Here is a 19,657-nt window from a genome sequence, read left to right as displayed (position 1 = left end):
TTGGGTTATTTAGCATGACAACTACCAACTCAAAACATGGAACACACATTCCATTCCTAAGGTTTCTCTTCATTAATACAAAGTGTTTACCAAGTGACACTATGGGCCAAGCATTACCCTAGACACTACACTGAAAGCAAAGCAATCAAAGTAAAATGTTCTAGTCTTCAGGAAGATTGCATTCTAACAGGCAGATGATAATCAATTACAATATGCACAGAAATGATTAAGTGAGCTAAAATAAAAATGCTAAAGGGGTATAAAGTTATGCATAGTGAGGGAAAACTTTGGATTGTGAGGAACGGAGGAGTTATTTAAAGATGGAAGAGGCTAAAGAAGAATCAGGGGCTGGAGAAAGGGCAGGAATAAGATATTTTAGTTAAGCAAGCAGTACCATCAATTAAACCGTCATGTATGATCCCAGATTTGCAGGAAAGGCATAGAACTGAGCTAATTAACAGTGGCAGTAAACTCAGAAGACTAGGTGAGATCCAAAGGGGAATTAAGAGTGTTACAGATAAGGACAAAGACTTAGCCCAGGCACATCCCATTTAGTGGTCACAGATGAATAAGAACCGAACAGAAGACAGAAGTGTGATACCCTGGTCCCTGCATGATAACTAAGAGAGCAAGTAATAAGTTTTCAGGCATTCACAATCTTGTCCATCACCAGAATTGCATTCACGAAGAAGAGGAAGAAATGAACCAACAGCATTCGTCTGAGGGGAGCTGTTGTAAAGAGGAAGGGGGGGGGGTACCTGCTGGAGGAGATGGACTTGGGGAGGACGCACTTGTATTTTAGATGGGTTAAATCACAGACTTCATAAGAAAGTTACTGCAAAAGTTCACACAACCAAACTAACTCATGCACAAGGTAACTTATCTATTAAAATGTCTCTATTATAATTCTTTACAACAAACAAAAAATTGCTATGCCCTTGAAGCACTACCACCAATTAGCCCGACCTTAATCGGATAAGCACAGAAATGTTTACAGGAATATTAAATAGGGCCTCAAACAATATTTAGGATTTTTCAATACCAACCAAACTACCCTGAGTATGTATATATTTAGATTCATTTTTCAAAAACAATGACTTATCTTGCACAAATGCTTTGTAAAACCAGAAGTATAAACACTGGACTGAGTATAAAGAATACAGATGTTATCCCTATGGTGCTTAGGACTCTAGGCTTGAGCCCCACAAGGAAACAAAACTATGGTACAAGCTGCAGTTAAGAGTCATCTTTCCATCTGTAACCCTGGCTTCTTTTATGAAGTAACAGATGGGTCCCTCTATATAATCTGAATACCTTGATCGTCATCATCTCCACCATCAGCATCCATAGCATTCTCATCTTCATCTTCATCATCATAATTGTAATTTGGATCATAGGTAAGATATTTTAGACAAATGTTTATAATGGTAGTAACATGAGGATAAACTTCCTTAGGGCACCTAAATACAAAGACAAGAGCTGCATTAAAACACACAAACTACAATTCCTCCCTGCCCCAGTTATTACTAGTAACAGCAATGTGTTTCGGACCACTGAAATTTTTGTTCCATGAGCTTCATCATGTCTGAAAAGATTTACCTTCCAAATGATACTGAGTTTTAGGATGTGTGTCCCCACAAATACCATATATAAATGTTAACTACATGGCTCCAGCGGCAGCAGTGTAGAAATCATTTAGCATGGTCTTCTCTCACTGAATGCTAATTATCAATCAAAATACACATATGCACAGTCAAAACTAAAGGGACATTTGTAGTTCTTAGTAAAATGAATCTCAACATTTCCAATTTTCACAATTTGGCATGGAAGCTGGAGACAAGTCAAGGTCTCTTACAGAGAACCTGAATTCAATCACCAGCATTCAAATGGAGGCTCACACCTGCCTGTAATTCCAGTTCCAGATACCCACACAGTACAGCCAGCCCAAATACCCATATGCATTAAAAAGTGACAGTAATAATTTTAAATTGACAGGACTATAATGGAGCTCTGTAAACCATGAGGTAAAAGGGAAAAGTCTAGACCAAAACTAGTTAGGATCAAGACACTATATTAGTCAAAGGCAAACATTCGCCTAATACTGGCTTCACACAATTTTTACTAAGGTTTTAAAAAAGAAATTAGTGCCAAAGTTTCCAAACTGAGAATCACTACACTGGCAAAACAGGTATGACAGATCTAAAACAAAGATAGAAATACAACCTCTGTTTCTCTTTGCAAAAATCCCCCTATTATTCTGGAGATGCTATCACATGGCATTCCCCATGTATGAGTGTTCTAAGTTCTAACGATAAACATTTTCAAAGTAAATGAAACTACTAGATTTTATAGTAGTAAGATGACATTTGCTACAAATATTAGCAATCAATTACTATTTATTGAAGAAATAGATAAAATACATCTGAGATCCTATGTTATTTCTCCTTACCTAATCTTAATAACTACTCCAATCTTAAGGGAAAAAATTTAAAAGTGTACCTTCTCACAAACGATTCAAAAGCTTGAATGCAGTATTCTCTTAATTCATCGTCGTCTACATTACAAAATTTTACCACCAAAGGAATTATCTTCTCCAGGTATTCACCTAGGAAAAGCACACTGCTTCTTAAAACTACATACTTAAAAAAACTTAAAGATATTCATCAACAGTAAGCCAAAAGAAAAACAAACCAATTTTAGGGGGCCAGCCAGGGAGAGGGCTCAGAGGGCTGGAGGCCTGGGTTTGATCCCCCAAACGCACATTCAGGTGGACAGAGGGAACTGACTCCAGAGCTGCTCTTTGATCTCACACACATGGAGTCCCATATGCATCACACACAAACAACACTCATACAGTTGAAAAAAAAGAGACAACTCTGTAACACTTAAAGGTATCTTACCTATTCTATGGCCAGCTTGCCTACTAATAGCAGCAATACATTGGATGTAGGTCCTTGTTGTTGACATGGAGTCATTTTTGGACAACTCTGACAACAGATGTTCAATAAGGTCTACAAAAACTATATTCCCACAGCTCATAACTAGGTGGCCAAGAGCAATAATGGTTCTTTTCCTCACTGCAAGTCTAGGACTTGTCAGCTGGGGGAGTAGACAGGTCAGAATCGAAGGATGGAAATTTACAAGAAGTCCTCCTTGCCTTAAAAAAAGAAAAGGGAAAAACAGAAAGAAAACAGTAAATCCAACATGCCAAAGCACTACTAACACGTGCAGATTCTGAACTCAATGTATATACTTAGGGTACAAATTAGGTTGAGATAAATTGGAACTCAGAATAAAAGAAAAGCTGAATTTTCACGGTCCCTACCAATGCAACTGAAAACCCTAAGCTAAACATATATGGAGGTATGTTTTCCAAATAACTCCTAGCAGTGAGACCTGTATTACTCTCAGATGACTCACCAACTGCTGCCAAAACACCAAACAAAAGTCACGATGATCTTGTCACTTCCCTCCTTCCAAAACTTCAAAGTATTTAACCTACTGAGACATCCTAGATGGCTCTTCTCCCTTCTTCGTCCATCTCAAACTCAGTTTTACTGGTTCATTTACCCCCAAGATTGTGTTTCCCGATCCTTCAGCATGCACAGCTAAATCAGTCAACAACATTAATACCACCATGTGCCAACAGTGCCAGTAAGCAAACCACACACGGGACACAGAGTCTGCCTAGGCTACCGCCACGTATCAAGTAACATTACATTTAGTAACATTACATTTCTTCCCACCTCAGCAGGACCCCCAATCCACCACAGGGTCCCCTACTGCCTTTGTATTCACTCCATAACCCTGGCTTCAACATTCTTATGTGTATGTGTTCTACACCATGGCACATTTAATCACGCAAGTGTCACCTAATCTTCAAACTCCACTGTTTCCATAAAAGACCTCACTGAACACACTCCCTTTGGCCCTCAGCCGTTTCTTTTCCTACATCCTAGGGTAAAAGTGTAAGCGCTGTGTGTGACAGAGCAATAAAACCCCTCATTACATACATTTAATGTACACATAATCTACATTAAAACACTCAATTGTGTTTATACTGAACCAAATTAACTACAACAGTAGCCACAAATAATGAAGTACTAATAATGATTAGAAACAAGGATACACTGGAAATGCCCTTTAAGGTCTACTTTCTTAGAGCGGCTCATTTTTCCTAAGCATGCTGCCACAGGAAGTAGGAAAGCAACAAGTGAATGAAATCCAAGCCCGCCCCGAAAGCATGCTGGGTATGCAGGGTGGGTGTTGAGGTTACTATTCTCTAACTGCAGATCTGTGACTCCCGCGAAAACATCCCTCTCTGATGCAGAGTACTGAGCATGAACACAAATTGTTGAACTGCTAAAAAATGTCCCATCACAAACTGAAGGTTTTTCAGGATCTCAAAACATCTGTGACACATAAGAACAGCTTACATTTCTTTTAGCCCCAACCATAGGAATCTAGGCCAAGTTTTTATAACACACATAATAAAAATAAATAGTGGGCACATTTACCTGCTCAGCATATCCGCCATAATATCCAAGGCCTCTAGCTGGACAGAGACGTCTTCCTGCTTTGCTATTGCACTAGTAAGGCGGCCAGTAATCTTCTTACACACGTTAGCAGCAAGTGCAGACCCTGTACGAGGAGTGAGAAAGAAATGCAAATATGTCATCTTCTGTCTATATCTGCACTGTTTAAAATGTTTAAAAAAAAAAAAAACACCTTATTAGACTTAACCAAGAATCAGAAATAGTCACTGTCAAAGGAATGCAGGAAATGTGACAACTAGCCAGCTAGTGAATGCTGGCTACAAGCCTGTAGTGCTTGTGGCAAACAAATGTCTAGACATCTTGCTAAAACCAGCTAACTGCAAAGAGGGATGGATAGCCATGAGGACAGCATGAAGATAGGTAAGATAACTAATTACTGTAGCATCCTTGGGAACTGATGGGCTCTTTGGCAGTTTAATGAGGGTAAAGCAACCCTGGCATACTCTGGCAGGTAAGCTCAGGTTTGAGATGGAACCCAGGGCCCAGTACATGACAGGCATGCTGTAAGTCTCCTTCAGAGGCCCCCAAAAGTATTTAAATCTTCACCCAACTAGAAGTCAAAGCTTCGGGTGATCACTTCATCTCTGTAAATCTAAATCTTAACTGTCATTTAGACTCACCGAAGCAACACTGAGAATATGACAAATGTATTCAACTGCCAGGAGTCAGAAAATGAGTCAGAACATGCACATGACATTACCTATCTAAAACCTTCCCACAAAGGAGACACATGATCCCCCCCCACCCCCACCATTTGCAGAAGAACCAATAATGTCAACACCAGCACTGCAGTCAAAACCAACTACATATTCTCATTACCTAGATAATTCTGGCAGAGGCCAAAAGCTAATTACCAGATTCACTAATTACTGTTACCAAGTAACTGAAAAGGGCAAGCATCATTCAAGCTACTAGTAAAAACAATTTCATAGCTATGTCTTAACTGTTAAAACTTTTACATAACAAGCTTTGATGAAACGCTCAATCAAATTTGGAATTACAAACTAAGGAGAAGTCGCCATGTGGTTATCTTCCCCACACTGCAGGCACTGTGAACATCCTGCCTCAACATAAATATCGTGCAGAACTGACGTGGTACATTTAAATTCCACTTACTCAGAAATTACATCTGTGTTTAAGAACAATAACCCTTCAAATCACCCATCTGCCTGGTAAAGCAGGGAGGATGCATCTCCATGAAGAAAGAAAAGGTCCCTGCTTACCACTGGAAGCTGGAGGAAGTTCCCCAATCACTGTTTTAAGACCAATACTGGAAATATCCCGGAGCTGCTCCTTATCGGAAAGCATGTTCGTGCACAGGGTGTCTACGATCGTCTCTACTTGGTACTCTTTGACCTTACTCACTAAAGGGCCAAGGCTGCAACACAAAGAAAGAAGGTCTTTTAACATCTAGATAAACGGAAAAAGTAAGCAGAAATATAAATCTTGATTAGTAACTGTCAGTTTTAACCATGGATGCCTATACCATAAACGAGATATAACTAAGGATGAAGGAAATGACTGATAAAACTTAGTTGGTTTCCAATTTCCCCATTGATTTCCAGCAGAGTAACAAGTAACTGAAGACGAGTTCCATCCTTCATGCTAACCCATCAAGCACACCAACAGAAAGCTTTAACAGCCAGGTGTCTGCTCCCAACAAGATTTACATAAAAGAAAAGTTCCCTACAATGTTACAATGCCAACTTTGCCCCTCTCTTGTTACTGTTCTAGTTTCGTTTAACCTCCTATCTGAATTTCAATGAAGGCTACTATGCGCTCCCCGAGCAGGTGCACATCTCCTGTTACACACTGTTGTGCCCCTGTCCCTCCTGTGGGTTGAAGCCCTCTAAGAAGACAGACGCCCTTCCTATATGTCCTGCCAAACACTGGAGTCAACAGTGGGCATTTCGTTACCTGAACACTCATCAACAAGGAGGCATGGACCCTAAAACTCATAACTATGAAACATAAAAAGGCACTATTTTACAGTTTCCTAAAACTTTCACATTCAATATTATTGGCAGACTTCTGAGTAAGATTTCTTGTAGTAGGCTTTGATGAGATAGTTAGGAAAGAAGACTATTTCAATAGTTTTCATTTCGGTAAGCAATCCCAATCAAATACAAGGGTCAAAGTCATGAGACTCAGTGGGGATAGGATTTTAGAATACACACACGGGATAAAAAAGAACCCTTTCTAATGGAGAGATAAGATCAGCAACTAAAATAAATGGAATGTATACTGAAAGAAATGAGGAGGTCAGAGAGGCAGCTCATCCAGTTAAGTGCTTTCCATAAGTGTACACACACACACACACACACACACACACACACACACACACACACACACGCATATACACCAAACATACACAATAAATTATACCCTCAAAATAAGCACATGCCATGTGGTCTCTGATAAAAACATTAGAATCCAAGGAGAAAACAAGTTCTCTACAGCATTCAGGGACAGTCTGACCCTCTCAGGTAATGGACCACTTCAGGTCTCTAGGTCACTTCAACTACTGCTTATGTAATCGAAAGGAGTGGGGTGGATGGGAATCGCAGAGAAAACAAATCCAACTCTATCAACATTTACAAACATTAATAAAGACTTCTGTGCTATGAAACAGTCACACACTAGTTTATAGCAATTAAACTGACACCCCAGAGCCCCCTTTTCAATAAAGGCCACGGCCTTGCTCCATCTTTGCTGGGCAAGCGTACAAAGCCGAGCAGAGCAGTGGGTTAAGAGCCCTCACTCATGTCCCCTCCTGTGTTACTTCCCACCTCCCACGTGCCCTCTGCTGTTTTTTGGCTAACCCCACTTGTCCTTTCACTCACAGATGAATCCAATCTCCCTCCCAACTGCAATAATCTTGCATTTATCACAACCAACTGTTGAGTTTGAAGAGGCTTCCTTATTGTTTAACAAATATTAGTAATTTCATATTTGACATACACTTTTAAAATGCATGCAAAGAGAATTTATATTACTAAAGAGAAATGGCAAAGCAGTATCACAGAAACCAAGATTCCCTCTCAGCCAATAATTACTCAAATCAAACACCAGAGAAGATCTACCTCCAACACCCCAATTAATAATCAGGATGTCAAGAGAGATTCATTTACCACTGAAGAGTTAGGTACAAAACTCCAAGGAGTTAAAAAAATTCACGTAACTAACAGATAGGAGGAACTGTGGCCCTCAGTGGAGAGGCTGATCCATGTGGCATCCCTGCAGCCGACCATACTGAGGTTGTAAATACAGAAACTGACAGTGAAGATAATAAGTGCTTTCAAAGAAACAATGCAGTCTCAAGGGGGGAAAAAAAAAAAAAAAAAAAAAAAAAATCAAGCCAGACAATGTCAGCCATGTTCACTCACTTACTATACATCTTAGCACCAAAGGCAAAGGCAAGCTTTGCTCTCGGGAGGATTTGACACATCTGTCAAACATTCACCACTGTCATCTGGGCAGGGACAACAGGCTGGGATGCTGCCACATGGACATAGTAGCTCCCACATTCGATTTAGACCAGTCTGATCGAAAATAAAATCTTAGCAGGACCAGGGTGGAAAAGCCCGAACAATGACAATATAACAGCGTAATACTGTTGTAAGAACAGACAGTTGGGTCGATAGAGCACAAAAGTCTTAAGACACACACTTTTATACTCGATTGATTTTTTTTTTCCCCAAAGATGCCAAGTAAATTCTGAATTCAATTCAGTGGGGAAAGGAAGGTCTTTTCAAAGCACGCTGCTCCAACAGCTGTCCATCCACATGGGAAATGGGAAGAGGCGAACGGCTCTGACATTACAGTTGCTGCAAAATTAGCTCCACACAGATCACAGAAAGAAAAAGCCTTCCACTGATACTGAATGATGCATACAATCACAAAGGATTTCAAAGAGGAAACAAGAACGTCCTTTCTCCATTAGTTTCTAAGATTTAATAGCCAGAACTAAAGTCCCTTACGAACTTGTTCACTACTTGTGGTACTGAGGAGAGTGCACGGTAAGCGACCCTCAGCCGCTGACAACCCTTCCAGCCCTCACCCTACTTCCTTACTCTGAGGCAAAGCTCACTAAGCTGCTCCGTAGGGCTTGTCTGGAGACCCTCTTGCTTCTGCCCCCTGGGCACCGGGGATTACATGCAGGGCTTAAAATTGGCTCCACGGAGTTTACAGAGAACTCTCTAGTCTCCAAGAATAATACATACAACTGCCAAGATCCTAGCTAATAAATAAGAAGTGCTCATTAGTGCGCACTAAAAGGCAACTGGAAATTCTGCAACATCAAGCAGATTGCTGTAATCACAGTATCTTATCAAGTTCACCTTTGGCTGTCGTCAGCCTCTTGCTCCCCTCCCTCTTCTGAGAAAGGAGCTCTGTAACGAGCCCTTGTTAGCCCAGAACGTGTCATTCCCCTGCCTATACCTCCTGTGATTTCCGGCATCTACTGCTGTCATTTTGTAAGACAAGTTTTGTTTTTCACCTCAAATAGAGTAGGACTTTCAAATGCAGACCAAAAACAAAACAAACAAAAACAGGCAACGGTCACACAAAAAGCGTTGTTTCTTGATTTCTCTGCATATACATATACTTCCCAAAAGGTAAATAATCTCATGAAAGTCTACAGTAACAGGTTAGGTTCTGTAATGAAGCACCCTGCATTAATCACATGCAGTCCCGCAACATTTACCAGTAACGTAAACATTTCAAAGAGAAGCTTTCTGGAAAAGGAAGACAACACCAGACTTCAAGGTCCATTTTAAATAAAGAGTGGCCAACAACACACAACTTACCATTTGACAGCTAAGTTCTGCACTTCACCATTTTTATCTTCCAGCAGCTTCAAGATCATCTTCACTACTTTCCTCTCACTGTCGTCGTCCAATTTGATGGAATCTTTCTGCAGTTCTGTCATCAAATCATTTGTAGCCATAAACCTATTGAAAATCCAAGAAATTGTTAATCAAAACAACTTAGTCAGGCAGTGGTGGACACACCTTTAATCCTAACATTTGGGAGGCAGAGGCAGGCGGATCTCTATGAGTTCGAGGCAGCCTGGTCTACAAAGTGTGTTCTGGGAAAGCCAAGGCCACACAGAGACCCTACGAGGGGACAGACAGAGACAGGGAGGGAGGGAGACACTGAGAATTTATGACTTCTTAATGGTGCTTCATTTTGCAAAAGAAACAGTACAATATGTTATAAAAACCTAAACTACTTAAGTCATGATAAATTTAAATGCTACAAAGAAAAGAGTAACAGAATATACTTAAAATCAATTTTTTCATATAGGCAACTTTTAAAAAAAATGTAAGACTGAATTATAGTTTTATATGTATGAATGTTCTGCATGCATGCATGTATGTATGTATGTGTACCACCTGTATGCCTTTTGGATCCCCTAGATCTGGAGTTACCATGTGATGTTGTGAGTCACCATGAAGATGCTGGGAATCGAACCCAGGCCCTTTACAAATGCAACACATGCTCTCAATCTCTGATACACCTCTCCAGCTCTTCAGAGAGGCACTATTAACATTCTATATGCACTGACATCAGTCACTAACCAAAATTATTCCTAGACCAATCTTGATTTCAAACACAATAACAAGACTTAAGTGAATTTCTTCCATTCCATTACTTTTTTGGCCGCAGGGTGGGGGCTCCATATTCTTTGCATAGGATTTTAATTTTATTTACTGCAGAAACTATGAAAAGAACCACAGACAAAGATGGTTTAAACCAAACAGACTGACAAAAGCCAGATCTATCATTTCATCTCACATCTGATAACAGGGTTGAACATTCAGTAAAAGAAAATGTAAAGGTTTAGATTCCCTTCCCCTATATAGTTAACAAAACACTGTTTAAAATTAATATGGGTGGATATGGGTTGATCCCATGCAGATAACGTACCAGGAGCTGTAAAGGCAAATGAAGGCTCCCCTAAATACTGGCCAACCATGGAAACAGCCCAAATGAAATAACACTTACCATCCTTCCCCTTCTGTTTGCTTGAACAAGACCCAGTTGAAAAACTAAATACTTTTCCACACAGAAATGCCAAAATCTGTGTTTAAACCGAAAAACCCACAACTATAAAAACTACAAACTATTATGGCAATATTCTGGCAATGTGGTCAATAAGCTATGTGGTGATGGCTAGCAAGCTAATTTAGTAAGTGATTAGTATAAGGTAAGTTTAAGGATAATTTCAATAATTAGGAATCAATATCCTTTTAACACCAGTGTCAATTTTAAACTACCTGAAATCACATAATTTGATTTTTATCAAGTCTTACTCAATTTTTATCATGTCCCATAAAACTGCTAAAGAAAAACTTATGTTTACATTGAGGAAATAGATAAATTAGGCACTCTTTGAAGCTCCTCCCATTATAAAAATATTAAAATCAAAGTTTTGATGAATATTCTGAAGTGGGAAAACTGCGTAACACGTTAATGCAGGTATACAAATGTCTTAGTCACTATTCCATCCCTATGAAGAGACGCCATGACCAAGGCAAGTCTCAGAGAAGCATTTCACTGCGGGCTTGCTCAGTTTCAGGGGGAGAGTCCACTCTCAGGGAAGGGGCGGGCGGGCAGGCAGGTGGGCAGCGGAGCAGTAGCCCTACATACTGATCCACAGGAGAAAAGACAGGCAGGGGCTTGTGTGAGCATTTGAAACTTCAAAGCAGCCCAGGTGACACACTGGCTCCAACAAGGCCACATCCCCTAGTCCTTAGGATCCTTTCAAACATTTCCACTCCCTGGCAACTAAGCATTCAAATACGGCACCCCAATGGGTGCCCAATGGGCACTACCTTACTGTGCTTTCCTTAAATAAAGCAGATTAGATACTCATAACTTACAGCCCGCAGGATTAGGTAATGCCACTGTCTAGTCCAGTAGCAAGTAACAAAGTATCTGACGGTTCTGGTGGGTTCTATAGGATACAAGAATGGGTCCATTCTTTTATTCATCTTCTATTTATTCACTGTCTTATTAAGCTAGGAAGCCAAGACTAAGGTAAACCCAAGAAAAGGGTCAAGCAGCCTCCACCCTGACATCAACAGCATGTAATGAAGCCTACTGATCTCTAAAACCCCAGTAACAGCTAAATACTTTGAAAGCAAAGTCATCAACAGCATTTTTCAACAACAGAAAAACTAGATGAAAGTACCATAATCCCAAAATCACCTCTCAGTGGTAATGCTGAAACCAGGAAGTTCTGGAAGTTTCTTTTCTAGTCCTATATAAAAACCTGCATAATAAATACTCTTGGGAGGAAGCTTTCAGCCAGTCTGAAGGCTGTCCTCACGCAGGCTGAAAGCTAATTTGGAAGACTCTTCAGCACTCTACTGTTCTAGGTTCTAAGGCAGAGATCACACACAGAGAAACACTGCTGTTTCATCTAATGGGACAGACATACATACAAAAACCTCATCTTTACAAGTTTCTCCTAAAGTTTCAAACATGTTCATTTCTTAAAGTCATTTCTGTCATTTTTCTTACAAATTTCTAACAGTAAAAAGCACCTGTCATGGCATGTGTACCTACAATCCCAGAGGAGAGCCGAGGAGGACTGGGTCAAGGTCAGACTTGGCTAAATGACTTTGAGGCTAGACAAAGCTACAGGAGATCCTGTCTTTAAAACAAAACAAAACAAACAAACAAACAAAAACAAAGCAACACTTCCCGAGACCATCCAAACCACCATGTCACACAAAACACCAGCTAGTTTAGGTCTCAAAGCAGAACAGGGGTTCAGGAAGGAAGCTGTCAGGGAACTTACCTTCCTCTCAGAATAAGGACTGCCTAGCTGTTTAGTGTGTCTGGAGAAATTTAATCAGATAATGGAAATGCAGGCTAACGTGAGCTGCAAATGGTTCCAGTATTCACTTAGTCATGTACTGAGAAATCAACAAACTTGGCATTCTACAAACTGCCAAAGTCACACCAGCAAGGCAAAGCAGATCCAAGTCCCTGTTTTAGAATTTACATTACAACCCAGTAAGGGGAATACTTGAAGCCAATGCAGCCAAGTGAGTGACTGACAGAAAGGGGCAACCTGTGTTACTCAAGGCTTACACCAGTGAACTAACTCGTTAAACAATTAGTAAGCCCTGCACAAATCCTCCCCACGTTGTAACCACCTGCAGACAGCTTCAAAGCAATGACAAATTTGAATCATCCAACGCACTCTTGATTGCAGTGGGGCTCTGCATCCTGGTTTCAACTTTCATACCGCAGACAACTAATCCTCTCCCCCGGTTATTTGGAGCTTCGTGGTCCACGTTTACACTTTCTGCTGATGGTTCTGCTGCTTAGCATGGCCCCCACACATAATCCTTAGAACCGTCTAGTATTCCCAGATACAAGAGGGCTATGATGTGCCCTCTGGAAAAAAAAGTGTTAAATAAGCTTCATTCATGTGTTAAAGTACTACTGACTTGTGAGCTCAAGGTCTAATCAACCATATTAAATAAAGTGTTTTTAAATGCAATAGACTAAAATAAAATTAACATATCAACTACCAAAAATGCAGGAACCAGGGACTCACAGAAACCAAACTTCATAATCTCCTTAGAAACAATTATTTGGGGTTCGATATCTGCTAATCCTAGAACATGCTACTACAAACAGTAAGGGCCAACTCCTTGTATTTGAATGTAAGAGATAAAATTGATAGTTCTCTTCAGAATGGATTACACAAAGGGCCACAGAGTAGAGAGAGACAGGGTTACATGCAGGGACAGAGCTAGTAGACACAAGTAAGAAGAGATTTAAGACTTGAGTGAGCGGCAGCTGACCCTGAGGGGACCCTGGGGTGACGGAGGAAGAGCCAGTGCTGAGGGGCACCTCAGCGAGGGGCTGTCTGTCTGCCTGTGCTGAGGGGCACCTCAGTGAGGGGCTGTCTGTCTGTCTCAGTATTGGGGAGCAGCTCACCTCACACCACCAAAACTCTTCCATCCCCCCATACACAAACACAGCTTCTCTAAACTACAGCAGAGACCTAGGTGACTAGGCCACAATGCATCATCCGGCAATTATCTTTCAAAGACTTTACACACATAGCACCTTTCTTCCTCATGCATTTACTAGAGCTATGGATAGGCCTGGAATATCTACCTATACAGGTAAGTTCCCTCTAAGACATTCCTCTCTCCCCCTTTCAGCACTGAACTCTCCTCAGCTGATCTGTTTGCTGCCTGTGCATACAGGAAGGTCAAGCAAGCTGCAGCCATCACCTGCCTCAGTGCACATACAAAGTATCCCAAGTCACCTGCCTCAGTGCACATACAAAGTATCCCAAGTAACCATGCACTCTCCCTTACGGACACTTAAGGCTTCTGTTTAGGTCAATGTAAAACTCACTTTCAGCTATGCCAAACTCTCCAAACTCCCTTCCCACTCCTCACTGCTTAAAGTTTCCAAAAGGAGGGAGCATCTTCTAGTTTTCAAAACAACTAAACACACTTTGTAACAAACCACTATCAACATCATAAATTAGCTCAAGATTGTATCAAGCAGAATTGTTTTCTTTCATGCTTTTTCCTTCCTTTATCTTGGAACTAAAATGCAATTCAAGTACTACAGGCTATCATAGACACCAGCTGTCTAATGAACTAAGAGTAGAAGACAAGATCAGATACCCACACTAAATAAAGAGTCCCTGCTGTTCTCAGAACTCAGGTGCAATCCCTAGCACCTACTTAGTGGCTCCCAAACATCCATAACTCCAGCTCCCAATCCAATGTGCTCTTCTGACCTGAGGACCACAGGTGCGCGCGCGCGCGCGCACACACACACACACACACACACACACACACACACACACACACACACACACACGGGTAAAACAGTGATACACAAAAAATTAAGTAACCTAAGTAGTTTTAAAAATCAGGTCCTTATTAAGGGCTCTCTGCTGAACCAATGACTGTCCAACTATAGAACAAAATCCTCATCTTTCTCCCAGGCATGTTTTGTGCCATGTATTTTCATACTTTTCTCTACCAAGAAAAGATCACCATAGACAGAACATCTCTACACTTTAACCTTATGTCACTATCAGACACCTACATGGTGATAACAATCCTCTACAATAAAGTGTTAACCATTCAACAAGCAGATTTACTGGGCATAAGCAGTAGAGCCCGAACTTCTCAAAGCTCTACTAAAGGAATTAAACTATCTTCTAGAACAAAACATTTCATCAACCTCTTTTTTTTTTAAGTAGTTTATTTTTGTTTTATGAGCATGGGTCTTTTGTCTGCATATATATCTGTATGAGGGTGTTGGGTTCCCTAGAACTAAAGTTATAGACAGTTGTGAACTGCCATGGGGGTACTGGGAACTGAATTTAAGTAGGCCCTTTGGAAGAGCAGCCAGATGCTCTTAACTGCTGAGCCATCTCTCCAACCCCCATCAACCTGATTTTATTAGCAACTGAAATTTAAAATCTGACTCAATGTCCATAAGCCAAAACCCTGAGAACTAACACAGAACCAGGCACTCACTTTCTCGTGCTTAAAGAGAAATCCCAGCTCTACCATCTGACTTCTGGCAAACCCTTACTCAATCTCAGTTCCTGAAATGTAATAGAGGTTATTATTATTCACTTTACCAGAGGTAAGGATAAATAAAATCAGTGGATAAATCAATCATATAAATTATCACAATCCACCTACTATTTACAATTAATATTCATGAATGGAAAACTCAAGAGTTCATCTCTTCTAGAGCTCTCAGTGTTGTCTATATAGAATCTGCTAACTGTTAGCTTTGGTTCCTGAACACATCCCTGAAGGTCTACGGACCCCAGGAACTAGTTTATATTGACATAAAGGTTTTCTTGGTATATGGTGGGAGGACAAGAAGTAATGGGAAACACCAACAATCAATGTCTTTTCATTTTTCTCTTAAGGGCTATGTGAATTAACAATCATTTTGAAAATCTTTCCCCAAATCAAAGCAAGTAGGTGACAGGCACTATCCTTCCTAGATACTAGAACACACAAATGTCCCGGCATTAGCTCCCAAGTCCCTATTTCACCTCCCTATGCTCCCTTTATCCACAACACCAGCACTAATCTTCAACACTAAAATTAAATAGGTAATTTTTAACAAATGAGCCTACAATTTAAATTCCATAAGTAGATGCTCATGCGGTTTCCCTTTCTGCCAAATGGACTGCACTGCGATCTAAAAAGGAGCCATCTACACACCCAATGAAGCATTGGGAAGTGAGAAACTTAATCTCCAGTTAGATGGGTTTCCTTAGACCTCACAAGTCACAGCCAACAATCTACAGGACAGGAACCCAGGCCTGTTAACGAGGCCTAACCTCTGTACACCTCTGTACTTCACCACCGAACCTAGTCCCTTCTTCCTTCTAGAAACATTGTCTTCCTTCCTTGTGATCATATCCAAGCTTTTTTTTTCTTTTTGGTTTTTGAGACAGGGTCTCTCTGTGGCTTTGGAGCCTGTCCTGGAACTGCTCTGTAGAGCAGGCTGGTTTTGAACTCACAGAGATCCACCTGCCTCTGCCTCCCAAGTGCAGGGACCAAAGGAGTGTGCTGCCAATGTTGGGCTGATGTCCAAGCTTTTGACACTGTGACATGACATTGTTACTTAAAGTTATATATATATAAAACCTCAAAACACAAAATCTTTTACCTCACAAGTCTGTGTGGGGCCCAAACTAACAGCTAGTCTGGAGCTCCAGGGTTGCCCAGAGTCCTTTACACAAGTCAGACATTACATAATGCTGCTCAGCCTGACTTCCAATCTTCTGGCACTTAAGTATTTAAAAATACCAAAACAATTAAGCTTCTAATAACAACCAAGCATGACTTTTTAAAAAATGATGCATCTATATAATGAAAATACAGAAAACTCTTCAAAAGATGAGCTCAAATGTATTAATCTTCAAAAATGTTTAATATTTAACATAGAGTATGATTCTGTCCCAAACATTTAAGTAGATAGCTAAAATTTAGTTTATAAAAACTCCTTAAAACAGAGTTAATAGATGTTAATAGCTAGACAATGTTGGCGCATACCTTTAGTCCCAGCACTTGGAGGCAGAGGCTGGCAGATCTCTGAGTTCCAGGACAGCCAGGGATGTTACACTGAGAAACCTTGTCTCAACCGCTCCCCCAAGTTATTAAAAATGTAATAATGTTAAAGTAAGTTGCTGTTACTAAAGGTAACATTTACCAAATTCTAGAACTTTGGACAATACTTTTATCAAAGTTTTGATGCACTCCATTCTAAAGGCAGAAAATCAGTGTAGCTTGGCATCAGAGCATCATTATTTCTTTCTTAGTAGTTTTTTTTTGTTTTGTTTTAAAGTAAATTCCAAGTATGCACATATTTACAGGAAATTACTTCAATCGATACCTGCATGCACTGTATCACCACAGGAAACTACTGTAGTCTTTCAAAACACATTCATCCAAGAGTCTCTAATTAAAACTGTGTGATCTACTGCAATAAGCAAAGAGAATCAGAGGCAAACTTAGCACTTCTATAGGAAAAGCCCACGGGACCTAAGTGGTGAGGGAATTACACACACACCCTCATATAATTGAGTTTACATGTGTGTTTCATTCATTTATATAAATCTCAAGACTTCAACCGTGACCAAACCAAGACCCAGAAGGAATCAAACTCAGTCTAATCCTCAGCAGTCTAAAAGCAATCCCTTCAATCCTAGAAACAAATCCATGCTTCAAACATGTCTCTCTTTCTCTTCCCCCTTCACAACAACTGAACTCTTCAGGAAAACTATTTTAAAAAAAAAAATAGAAATTTAAGACTTAGAGGATCTCTAAGTAGAAAAGAAAAAGAAAGTTAAGATATTAGTGGTTTTGAGTCATAGTAACGACCCTACATTTACTTTATCTAGGAACAAAGGCATTATTTTTCCCAGGGATTTCCTTTCACAGATCGGAAAATTGCTTCTGATAAGATTTATACAAATCTTCAGGTTTTAAACAGTTCACAGAGCAAAACCCAAGCTCCTAGGCAAAGAGACTATTTGTTCTTTTTAAATGTACACAAAACTGTATCTCCCAGAGCATTCAGGAACAAAACTTAACATATCAAAGTAATGGCTGTTTTCTTGTTATTTGTGAAGGAATGGGAGTCAGGAAGGATGTAACAATGGGGGGGGAGGGGACACGACCCCTATTATCCTAATCCTTGAAAACACAGCTCCTACAATGTGCACCAAAAGGAGAGCCAATACATAGCCCAGGTCTCCCAGAACACAACTCGGTGATTACGCTTCACCGCTCACCAGACCAGGCCCTCTTTCCAAGATTATTTACTTGGATAAAGGCTCAACAATTCAGCCCTCTGGCCATGATTTTGTTTAGGGATCTGAGAGAGACCGAAGCCCGGAGATCCTGCGTGCGGAAAGTGACAGCGATGCAGGCGGGAAAAAAAAAAAAAAAAAAAAAAAACCCGCAGGCCAAGACCCCCCCCCCCGGCCAAAAAAAAAGAACCCGGGCTCGGCTCGTCTCCCCCTTCTTCCCACCTTCGCGAACAAAAAACTATCCGAGGGGTTGGGGGTAGAAAATACAAAGTATATAATCCAATCAGAGGAGGCCTCAAAAAAGTTGCTCGCTGCACCCACCCCGGTCGGCGGGAGAGCGGCGGGCGGCTGCGTGGCCGGAGAGCAGGAGCAGCAGCCGCAGCTCGTGCCCAGCCGGCGGGCGCCGGGCACTAGGCCGGGCCGCTCGCCTCCAGGCCGGGGGAAGACGCTTCGGCCCTCGGCGCCACCCGGGACGCTAGGCATCGTGTCCCTAGGGGTGGACAAAGGATGCGATCGCGACGCCGGGGCGCAGGAGGGAGCCGGTGGCCGCGGCCGACAACGGCCTAGAGGGAAGGGGATGGGGGAGGGGGCGGCTGGGGACCCGCGGGCTGAGGGGTGGGGCAGGCCCCGTCCCCGTCCCCGTCCCGGTCCGGGTCCCCGCCGCCCCGGCCCCCGAGGTGGGGGCCGACGGCCGCCTTTCGGCCTCACCTGAAGTCCTTGTCGCTGGATGTCATTTTCTCCAGCAAGTTGGAAATGTGGTACGAAGCGCTCGCCATGTTGCCGGCCTCGATCCCGCCTGCTGCTGGCTCGGTGGCTGCTGGGGCCCGCGGCCCGGGCTCCTCCTCTCGCTGGCGGCGGCGCCCGCTTCCAGGGTCGCAGCGCGACGCGGGCTGGGGCTGGGGCTGCGGCCGGGGCCGGGGCAGGCGCTTCGACACCGCGTCCGTCCCGGGTGGGGGCGTGGGGCGGGACGGGGGCGCCGGGGAGGCCGAGAGGGAGGGCGGGCGGGCGGGCACGGCCTAACGACGGGGCTGCTCGCGGAGCAACGGGCTCATGGGCGGCGGGACGGGCGGCTGGGCCTCGCCGGGAAGCCAGACACTCGCTCCGCACTCGCTCCGCACTCGCTCCCGCACGGCAAGAGGCCAAAGCCCGCCTCCTTCGCGGGCAGGGCGGGGGCGGCCGACGCAGGGCGCTGCGGGGAGGCGGGCGGGGGGAGGTCGGAGTTCACCGGGGGGCCGTCCCGAGCGCTCTGCGCAGGCGCCGCACAGAGCGGCCCCTCCCGTTGGCTGCGCCCGGTGTCTGTCTCCGCGCGGCCCGCCTTCCGGGCGGGATGACGCCGCCGCAGGGGCCTCGTCTCGCGAGACCCGTAGAGCGACGGTTACAGGACGGGCCGTGAGCGCCGCAGGCCGGGGTTTGTTCCCAAATGGCCTGCGCGCTCGGCTCCGTCGGACGTGGACAGGGAGGGAGGAAGAAAAAGGACTTGTGCGTTTCAAAGCGCGCGAGGCTCGTGAGGGACGGCGCTCACAGCCCACCCCGAGGCCAACGGGAGCGCTGCGGAGTGAGCTTGCCCTCCGCACGGTACGCGTGGCCGACCCCGCGCCCCGGCCACCATGCTGTGCGGCTGCCACGTGAAAACCACAATTCCCACAATTCAACCGGTGACGCGCGAGGGACGGGATTGGCCGCTTGGCCCGGAGCTTGCTCATTGGTTCCCGGCGTCGGCTAGAATGCTGGGATTTGCAGGCAAGGCGACGCGGTCAGG

At 43.0% G+C, this 19,657-nt stretch overlaps 1 protein-coding gene across 1 annotated transcript in view; it reads right to left on the bottom strand.

Moving 5' to 3' along the window:
• Positions 1 to 18,836, bottom strand: part of Cand1 (cullin associated and neddylation dissociated 1) — a 29,684-nt gene extending 10,848 nt beyond the window's left edge. Inside the window, exons 1-7 of the mRNA XM_051176195.1 lie at positions 18,607 to 18,836; positions 9,365 to 9,508; positions 5,780 to 5,934; positions 4,518 to 4,641; positions 2,901 to 3,157; positions 2,500 to 2,605; positions 1,315 to 1,460 (exon numbers count right to left, since the gene is read on the bottom strand). Of these exons, the coding sequence (XP_051032152.1) occupies positions 1,315 to 1,460; positions 2,500 to 2,605; positions 2,901 to 3,157; positions 4,518 to 4,641; positions 5,780 to 5,934; positions 9,365 to 9,508; positions 18,607 to 18,674 (1,000 nt within the window). The 5' untranslated portion in view covers positions 18,675 to 18,836. The remainder of the gene's footprint in view (positions 1 to 1,314; positions 1,461 to 2,499; positions 2,606 to 2,900; positions 3,158 to 4,517; positions 4,642 to 5,779; positions 5,935 to 9,364; positions 9,509 to 18,606) is intronic.
• Positions 18,837 to 19,657: the final 821 nt, after the last annotated feature.

Source organism: Phodopus roborovskii, unplaced genomic scaffold, assembly GCF_943737965.1.
Source record: "Phodopus roborovskii unplaced genomic scaffold, PHOROB, whole genome shotgun sequence".
Classification (NCBI taxonomy): domain Eukaryota; kingdom Metazoa; phylum Chordata; class Mammalia; order Rodentia; family Cricetidae; genus Phodopus; species Phodopus roborovskii.
This window is presented reverse-complemented; position numbering and strand designations above follow the sequence as displayed.